Source organism: Antechinus flavipes, chromosome 3 (assembly GCF_016432865.1).
Source record: "Antechinus flavipes isolate AdamAnt ecotype Samford, QLD, Australia chromosome 3, AdamAnt_v2, whole genome shotgun sequence".
NCBI classification, from domain to species: Eukaryota; Metazoa; Chordata; class Mammalia; order Dasyuromorphia; family Dasyuridae; genus Antechinus; species Antechinus flavipes.
In genome coordinates this window covers 396,546,777-396,557,140 of record NC_067400.1, presented here as the reverse complement: position 1 = coordinate 396,557,140, position 10,364 = coordinate 396,546,777, and the positions used below count along the sequence as shown (strand labels likewise).

The following is a 10,364-nucleotide window of genomic DNA, read 5'->3' as shown; positions in this document are numbered from 1 at the left end:
GCTGCAGTATTAAAAGTGTTACAAACAACAAAAATTTCAGCTGCTTTAGATCATGTTCAAAATAGATAATATGCCTTTTTAATCTGCTTTTCTAGAATATAAAAACTGTAGAAACATAACAAAGGCAACATTTAAAAATTTATAACTGATATGAAAGGAAATGAAGCATCTTTACTGTCAGACACTATTGGCCCTATGCTGCACAAAAACTATGAAGGTGGGTAAGGAAATTTTCTTAGGCATACTTTTTCAAAGAAACTCCCTAAGGAGGATCAAAAAGAATCTGATTTTAATTGTGACCAAAAGTCATAAAACTGATTTAAAATAAAGTAGGAAAGACCACCATAAATACTATTTTTAGGAAAAGTTGAAGACAAGTTTTACATCTGTTGAAATAATCTTACATCCATTAAAAAATAATATTTATTAAAGTAAAACATTCATTTTTCTTAGTGTTTCAAAATGTGGGAAAAAGACAAAAACATACAAAGTCAATTACATAATAGATTTCCATACTGAAGACTATCAATGCAAAACAATGATCTCCCCGAGACAATTTAAAGATAGTATGGCATTTTTAAGATAGACTGATTTTTAAATAGTGCAAAACTAACTTTAATTTTAATTTTCCAAAAAATGATTGAAGTTTGGAATGCTAATTTTTTAAATAATTTATTTTCTGATGTTTGCTATAGCTAATTATCATTAACAAAGTTTTGAAGAATTCCTTACTACAATAAGGAATTATGTATATCAATAAGAATGGTCTATTGACTGGTTTAAAATAACTTTAAGTTCACTTTCTTGACCGCTTAAAATTGATACCCACCTTGAAAACTAATAGACAAACTGGAGATGGAGAAAAGGAACTATAAAGGGAAAGTATAATTCTTTACTGCAAAGCTACTAGGGAAAAAAAACAAAACACATCCAGTGTTTAGTAGCTTATTTTGTACCATGGCTGGAGAAAGTTATCTTTTTACTAGACAACTAATTTCCTTATATTCTAAGCTGTCTATTTAAAATTTAACTATCCCTCTCCAGATAAGAGATTTTAGCCATTAAATGGTTCAACTAAATAATCAAAGAATTACACATTATGTTTCAGACTGCCTGGAATCAAATTAGTTTGTTGTCTTTTTTCCTCCAAAAATGATTAGCAGCCTTTAAAAAACAAAAATTCCCAGCAGAATTTTGCCTTAAATTAATATCTTAACACTCACTAGAAAGCTGCAGGAAGCAACACTGACATCCTATTTATGAGGTTGAAAGCACATCATCTTCTGATACATCCAGAGAACTCACCAGGTCTAGAGACAGAATCATAAGCCAGCAAAAATAAAGAGCAAATAAGTAAAATAAAAAAGAGCTGGCTGTCTTAGGAATAGGATATTTCACTTTTGTACAGGATGATTCTGCTCCACATATAAATCTACTTCAACCTGACTTTTACAACTGATAACTCTTTCTACATAATGCCCTTTCATTATAAACTAAGCTACTCCTATCTTCAAGACTCCTGTATTGGTACAGAGCTTTTCTGCTCTCACTGTACTATACTATCAATCATTTGTGAGCAGGGCCTGCCCTACTCTCCTGGAAAACGTCTGCAAAAATTTAGCAGACCTGTTAAATACTTAAGAGGCATCTCATAAAAATCTGCTTTTCCAAATAGCATACAAATAAGTATTAGACCTTGAATGTAAAAACTTCCCATTGCACGTTACAATGTAAACAGCATAGCATGCTACCTATTCCTTCTTTATAGAAAAAGCAGTAGCCACAAAGTTTTGGTCAGAATAGTTCAGTTTCACATTTTCAGCTTAATACTTATTAATACCAAAGATTCGAACACCGTGCAGTTGTGGCATTTTGGGAATTAGCACACTCAAGAGAGAAGCTGTATTTAAGATGAAGTGTGTAGGATCATACTTGGTGTAGAAACTTGCCAGAAAATATCTGTGGAAACAAAAACAGATATGGGTTTGTTTGTTTTTTTAAAAGTGTCATTTACAAGTTCTTTAGTAAGCAAAATAGAGGAAAAGTTCAGTAAAAGAAAGTTTTAAAAAGCGGTTAATGCAGTTACATATATAGAGCAAGGGAGGAAAAAGTAAAACAAAAGACAATACTTGATGAATTAAGATAAAAAAAATTAATTTTTGGATTAAAATATTATTTAGTTGCAAAGACATGAACATTTTATGTTTACCTAAGTTATATTTACAGTGTTTTAAAAGAAGATAAAAACATTGCCTACTGGATGTCTATATGAGGTCTAGTGGTGTAGTCTAACAGATTCATAACCACTTAAAAAGGAAAAATAGAAAACACTTGTAAATTCCAGCTATTTTGTTTAAATTTAAACATTTGGATTCAAATGTCAAACCTTGATTTTTGTGAAATTAACACCACCTACTACTAGATAATATTAGAATGAAATCTAACTAACTGCAAAGTGTTCTGACACAAAGAAGGCAGAGAATAAAATGTTCTGTCCCTTTGTGATTATAACTGGGAAGGTAGTTTCTTGTGTGAACAGATAATTTCTAATCTATTGGAGAAGGGGGAGAGGTAAACATAAAATGTATTGTTAATATCCTCTCTAACTCACTTGCCCTTATTCTTAAATTCTGCTTTATAAGATAGTCATGAAAGTAGTTAAGGATCCAGGTACAAAACTATAACTAAGTAATTACTCAGTTTGCTATTCCACAATATTTTTTAGAAATGTCTGGATGAAAGAAAATAAACAATTAATTGATGTAAACATTTACTTATATATATGTTAGAATACAACAAGAACAGTAGAACACATCACAAAAGAAACTGGGATAAAGATTTTTAAAGAAGATAATGTCAAAAATCTGTATCATGATTGATGAAGCATCTATCATTTCTAAGAAAAAGATTTATCTCCAGTGCATAGTTCATTCATCTACTGGAAAGATATTATTAGTGTTTTTTTTTGTTTTGTTTTGTTTTGTTTTTGCTGAGGCAGTTGGGGTTAAGAAGTGCTAAGTGTCTGAGACCACATTTCAACTCAGATTCTCCTGACTTCAGGATTGGTGCTCTATCCACTGTGCCACCTAGCTGCCCCTATTTGTTGTTTTAAGGTAGCTTAACAATAGCAGTTTATTTTCACTGTTACAGTCTACACATTAAATGTGGTTTCAATGATAAATATTTAAAGCAAATTCATAATCACATTTTGTTCTGGTGTTAATATAATGCTAGGAAGTCTAGAATAGCTCTAAAATTTTCACTACTTTCAATTGCATTTAAGTCAAACTCAACTTTCAAAACACACAAAAATTAACACTGTAAGAACTCTGGGGGAAATGTAAAGATTGGTACTGAAAAACACTAATCTTAAGTTAAATATCTTATTGGATCGTGTAAATTTCACAACATTCCATTTAATAAAATAATAAGTTTAATGTTCTTCCTCAGGATAATTAATTAAAAATAGAATTCAACCCACAAACTTACATGTTTTATCAGAGAGGAGCAGTGAAAACGTTTTGATTTATCAGAGTTATAATTGTCTCCAGGAAGAGCTAACTTCACCATAGGTATAGGTAATTTAAAAAAAAAAAATAACATTAAAATGAAAATTCATAATATGAAATTGATGTATATAATTGTGGGGCTTTTGTAAATAACAACGTAGAATTATATAGTGTTCTGATTCCTGTAACTATTCAAAAAGCTAAAGGAAAACACATAGCATTACTGCAATCAGGAGTGCTAAAGCTGCAAAAAACTTCAGGTTAATGAATATAATTTATATGACTGAGAAATGGTTTAATAATGGACCACATATCAGATGTAAAAGAATACATACCTTAATTAAATAACAATTTTTATAAGAAAATGCTAATTATCACCTGAATCTTCACTGAGCTGGTAGAGGGTTTTGCCTCAATCTTGATGGCTGCTGTAAGCAGGGTAGTGACTACTAAAGGCTGAAATAGCTGTGGTCAATTTCTTTAAAGTAAAACAATAATAATGCTTGCTACATCATTGATTCTTCCCCTCACTTGAATGCGGAAGGGGCCATTGTAGGATTAACTGACCTAATTTCAATACTGTTGTCTCAGGGAGTAGGGAGGCCCAAGAAAAGGGAAAGAAATGAGAACAGCCTGTTCATGAAGTAATCAGATTAATTAATTGATTAAATTTGCCATCTTAGATAGAAGCAGTTCATGGTGTCCCAAAACAATTACGATAGTAATATCAAAGATCAATGTTTACATGCCACCAAAACAGACAGAATAATGATGAAAAGGTATGAAAGTATGAGATATTTAGGGAAATACCAAAAATGTAAGAGATATGAACACATGCTGTTGGAGAAATGGCCCCACTAGATTTGCTTAATGTGTAATAAGGTTGCCATAAATCTTCAAAGTGTAAAAAATGGAAAATGTGCAATAAAGTCAATCAATCAATAAGGTATGCCTGTACATGTATATGAGAAAATGTGAAAACATTTCATATTAGAAGGAATACCAGACTTGAAATAAGGAGGTCTGAATTATAAATATCTTTTCTAACCTTTACAAGCTGTGTGGTTATAAACAACTTCATTCACCTCTGAGTAATATTTGTGTGTAATATCACAAATGAATATAACATCCATTTGTGGAATGGATTAATATTCTGAGAGTTTTAATTTAGAAAGTACTCTGTAAACATGAAAAAATTAGATTATTTTATGTTCCTATTTCCCTATCTCCACTTCCTGAGGGCAAGCACCTCAGGATACCCTCTGATTTCCCAAAGAGAATAGCACTATGCCCTGAAGAAGATAGGTGTTTAAAAAGAGAGAAAGAGGGAGAGAGAGAGAGAGAAAGAGAGAAAGAGAGAGAGAGAGAGAGAGAGAGAGAGAGAGAGAGAGAGAGAGAGAGATAGATATGCTGGTTGAATTTTACACAGGATGAATGGCATAAGGGGAAAAAAATGGAATAGAGAAAACATGCTAAAAGAATGCCAAGTACACCAATTTGGCTGGAGCAGATATTTTGTGCAGAGGAACAGGAGCATCTTAAGGTAAAAGAGAAGTCAACTCTGGAGGACCTTAAATATCAAGCTAACTCAAAAAATGAATTTGTGCTCAAGACACTGCTCAGTTTCTAATCAGAGGTTGACACAAGCAAACAACTGTTTTAGGAAGATTAGTGGGAGGCAGGATGTGGGATATTCCCACTGTCTTACATTCATATATTTCAAATCTATTTATTCTGACCCCTCTCTTCTACAAAGGAAGAGAATTTGTTTTATACTTTTCTCATGTTCCTTCCAGAGCTTGGTTCTCTCAGTGCTTGCTGCTAAGACAATAGTATTACCACCTGCCTGCTAATAAAGATTCTTACAACATTCCCATACCTGCAATGGTTCAAAAAAAAAAAAAAAAAAAAAAAACAATTTAAAATTAATTCTTCCCTTTTCAAGTTTTCCTAAAGTGAGTTATTTCTACTCACAGAATTATTGGAGAAATTGTGAAGAACTTCCGTGAAGAAGTAAATTGAACTCCATAGTCCAGTTGTTCCCAGTGAGTTAGCAGCCTCGCTTTACCCTGGTCAGGAGTTTCAAAAGGTGTTCCTTTTACTGCATGTAAAAATACATACATTCCCTAGAAAATAAAGAGTATTTCACCAAAAAGTAACTTAATATTTGTATTTATAGGCATGAAAAAATGCAAAAAGAGTCAGTATGCATGCTGCAGTATTAACAACTTGAATTTTAAACTTTCATTATTATCGGAATGTCAATAGGTCAGTCTGATGATAAAACCTCACTGCTGCAAAAATAGTAGCAAGAAAAAAACACTACCTTTTCCCTCTTCTGTTGATGAGCCACTATCAACAAAAATTTACCATGAGTCTATGTCAGACACAGAGATAAAAGACAAAAAAGTAAGCCCGTGAAGCTTTATTTTATATTAAAATATTGAAGCTTATAATAGAATACAGAGAATTTCTCATCTCTTTCCACATTTGGTATGCAGGTAGTTGGAAATGCAAGGATTCATTTTTAGCCACTGGCTTTCCAATCAAGTACCAGATCAAAACCAATGGTACTTTTATGCTGAGCCAATTTTATTCTTTTTTTAAAAAATATTTTATTTTTTTCCCTAGTTACATGAAAAGACAATTTTAAACTTTTTAAAAAACAAATTATGAAGTCCAAATTTTCTCTTACACTTTCTCACCTTCCTCCTCCTTGAGACAGTAAGCAATTTATAGATGATACATTTTCAATCATGCAGCACAGCTTATCTTAGTAGTTATATTGTTAAAGAAGACAGATCCAAATGAAAAAACAACAAATATATATATATATATATATATATATATATATATATATATATATATATATATAAAATGAAAAATAATATGTTTCAATTTGTATTTAGACTCCATTAGTTCTTTTGTCTAGGGATAGAGAACATTTTTCATAATGAATCCTTTGGAATTGTTTTTTAGGCCAAATTCATTCTTTAAAAAAAAAAAAAAATTGCACACACAAATCTCCAGTGAAAAACCAAAACAAAAAGACTCAAATGCTTCTTAACAAAGACTTCTTTTAGGCTATGTTAGAATGCTGTCCTCTAAAACAAAAATAAATAGTCCAAGGTAATATGTCAGTTTTCTCTTCTTTTCCCTACCCAAAACTTCAGCAATCAAGATTGTTGGGGGAGGGAATGTAATTATAAATTAGTTTTTGCAAAAATCTGATTTACTATGCTTAAAGTAATATCTGGATCTCGTACAACATATCTATTATGTTGAATTAATTATAGTTCACAATTATATAATGCTTTATAAGTATTTTTTACATAAATATATTACAATTGATCCTTCCTAACCCTACTAATTAACTAGTTCATTCTGGCTTATAGCCATTTTAGAGATGAAATGATTGAGAAGCTAGAACACAGTAAGTTTCTTGCTTCAAGTTTATCACAAAGTCTGCTTATAAATTCATTATAAATTCATTGCAAATTCATTGGTAGAAGGACTTTAAATAGAGAAGCTCTCTATTTAAGTTGAGAAATTTTTTTAAAACTTCAGTTTGAGATTAGTGTGTGTAAATACACACACACACTTTTTAAAAAAAACATGTATCAGCATATATGCTAAAGAACTTAACTACTAATCTTTACCCTCAAAAAGCATACTCCAATCTTTGCTTATGCTGATTAAGCAAATTTAATGGGACTTGATGTCCAGCTGAGACCAAAGGAACAACTTCATGAGTCATTTTAAAAGTGGTAAGTGGGTGTGGTCTTGAAGAAAATGTCAAAAAAAAAAAAAAAAAAAAAGAAAGAAAGAAAGAAAGAAAAAAAAAGCTGTCCTAGAATGAGTGATATATACTTTTTTGGAGGCCCTCTGATTGCTACATTTAACTTTTCAAACCCCCTTTCCATTGCACAAAGGCACACATCTGTGCCTAAAATTTTATATTATATTATTTTATATTATGCATATAAGCATAACAGTGCTTTGTTAATGTAACTCTTTAAGAGTATATTAACTACATTATTAATCTAATACTTCTATTTACAATTACTTAAAAATAAATAGTACATGTACACTCTACAACAAGAGACTTAGTATTAAAGGAACAAAAGGCAGAAAATGACGCACATTGTATTGAGTTCAAGAAGAATTGACTAGATTTAATCTTTGAGCTAAGCTAATTTCATTTGTACTAATGATTGTAATAGTAAGCTTGACACTGAATAAAAATAAAATAATTACTGGAAATTTGTAGTGTATGGTATGAACTAAAAAAAAAAAAAAAAAAGGTTAAAAAATTAGTGCCAGTTCTCTTACATCTAAGAAATTGAGTGCACTCTGGTTTAGAATACAATGTTTAAATATTTTAAGATATTTTATTTGGTCAAACTGTATAATTTCTTTAGAAGTAGATGCTAATCTATAAATAGGCTGGCTTTAGGATCACTATGTCAGAGTCAGATTATAAGGCTAAAATCACATAGGCTGGATTCCCATACAAATCAGTTAACTTTGCCTTGTTGTCCAGCTAAACTGTGTTCCAGTCCTAATTAGCCACATTACAAATGAGAACTGCTGATTGCAAGAGAGACTGGGTTACAGTTTATATAAATGGATCAACACAAATCTTTTACTATTACTGGAAAAATAACATCTGCCAATGGACTTTCATTTATGAAAGTTTTATGTAACAGTTTAAAATACGCACTAATTTTATTTTTATAAAGAATTTATAAAACATATTTTTGAATTATATTTTTCTAGTTTATTCTTAAATTTTACTACTCAATTCCCTATACGAATTCCTTACAAAGTATAATTTACAAAATAAAAATCTTTTCAAGTTTCCCGATTACTTTAAACTTTACTTTTGTTTTTACTCCCTGATAGTAGTTCCTTAATTTAAGGCAAAGTTCTTACCAGATTATGTATAATATTTGTTAAGGTCCAAGCAACAGGAACGCTGAAGAAGGGAATACTCAGCAAGACAATATGAAGCAAACCAACTCCCAGTGCATATGTCAGCCACATCCCACGACTGTTCATTACCCTAGTATTTGGATTTACCTCACTGTGAGCAACTCCAACATTCATTTTTGCTCTGTAGGGAAAGCAATGAAATCAAACGAAGTTGTTATCACTGAAAAGATGAATAGATTCTTTAAAATAACACTATTGAAACACTAGGAAAGAAATATTCACTGCCATTAATCTCTTAGTTGTTTCAAAGTAGAGGGGAAATAGCAGAAAATATCTAGCATAAGCAGATACTGATAATTTCTGTAAAGTACCTTTGACAAATTAAAGTTTCCAAATTCAAATCCTTCTAAAAGCTTCCTCCCAAAGATTTCTCGTATGACAATCCACAATAGAAAATGTGGATGAATTTTCCAGATGGAGCAAATGAGGATGTATGTTTTTAAAATAGCTATATTGTTGAAAGAAAGTAACACTGGACAAATTATACTTTTCAAAGTGTTTTAAGTCTTGAAAAACCAGTGCTAAATAGTACTTTTTTAAATATAAAAGTTTTATTAAAAACTTCAAAAGACAGGGAAGGAAAATTTTTCTTAGTTTCCTTAGTAAAGCCAAATTTATTTGAAAAGCATAAATTTTGGCATCCCACAAATATTTTGAGCCTCTAAATAGTTAATACGGCCCCAAAACCCATCCTTTTCTCTTACATTGGAAAGAGAGGAATGAAGGAATAAATATCCCCTTTCTCAAAATACCTGCTTTAAAAAAAAGAAAAGCAACCCTTCAATGTTACTGTGAAGAAAAATACCTCATTTATATCCTGAAGTTCAAAATTGTAAAGAAAAAAAGCTGAGCAGGGTCGGTTTAAAAAAAAAAAATACCTTTGTGTTCACATAATTTCCATTACCCCACAGCTTTGGGAAATTAGTCAATGTATTGAATCACAGAATCTCAAAATGAAAATGAACATCACAGGGAATATAGTCCAACCTGTACCAATCAGGCCACCTCTACAACAAATTTAAGTGGTCGTCTGGACACTTTTAAAGCTAAAAGTGTGTTAGAAACATACTAAGTTAATTCTCTGCAACTCAATCATTGAAAATCTTGCCTTACCTTGCCTTACCAAATACAAAATCTGCAGGAGGAAAAAAAGTAAAAACTTTTCAGTCCTACCACTATGAGAAAGCCTTCCCGAAACGTCAAAAGACATTTCCCACACTGGTCAGGTCAGCCAGAAGGCTACGCAGGGGAAACGATTAAAGGTCAAGGGTCGGAACCTCCCCTTCACAACCAGTACCCGCTGCTGGCTCCAGCTGCTATAAAATGACTTGGCCCACGCGGGTCTCCGGAGAGATTCGAAGAACCGGCCCTGTAGGACAAATCCCCGCGGAAATGAGGGGTTAGGGTGTGGGGGAGGGACCGCGAGGGCCACGGCATTCGGGTCCAGGGCGGATCCTTTTCTCTCCCAGGCTGCTACACCCTCGATGTCCAGGGACCAGTACGGAGACGTGGCTCGAGATTGTCAAGGCGATCATAGGGCTCCGGAGCCAATATAGAGCTCCCCTGCCCATCTCCTCCCACTAGTTCTTACCTCAAAACGGGCACCAAGCGGAAGAAGTACGCAGAGCGGCACTCGATGTTCGGAATGCTCGAGGAAGCACTCCCGCCCCTGCCACACACACCGGCAGGTTGTTGGAGTCTGAGCCGAACTCTTTTCTAGGGTGAAAACGTCGCTAGCGGAAGCCTTAGGAGCGGAATGCCGCGGCTGATGGAATGACAGGCAGGCAACCCAATCATATCCTAACTGATCGCTCCGGAGGCGGGGCTAGCAGCCCACGGCTTCACATCCGCCTCTAAGAT

The 10,364-nt window shown here is 32.9% G+C and overlaps 1 protein-coding gene across 1 annotated transcript; it reads right to left on the bottom strand.

Moving 5' to 3' along the window:
- Nucleotides 1-409: 409 nt before the first annotated feature.
- Nucleotides 410-10,358, bottom strand: ORMDL1 (ORMDL sphingolipid biosynthesis regulator 1). The gene is made up of 4 exons (XM_051986028.1): nt 10,096-10,358; nt 8,445-8,625; nt 5,484-5,635; nt 410-1,959 (listed from the first exon to the last, which is right to left on the bottom strand). Exons 2-4 carry the CDS (start codon nt 8,616-8,618, stop codon nt 1,824-1,826), a joined length of 462 nt encoding a protein of 153 aa, XP_051841988.1. The 5' UTR covers nt 8,619-8,625; nt 10,096-10,358; the 3' UTR covers nt 410-1,823.
- Between the last annotated feature and the right edge of the window lie 6 nt (nt 10,359-10,364).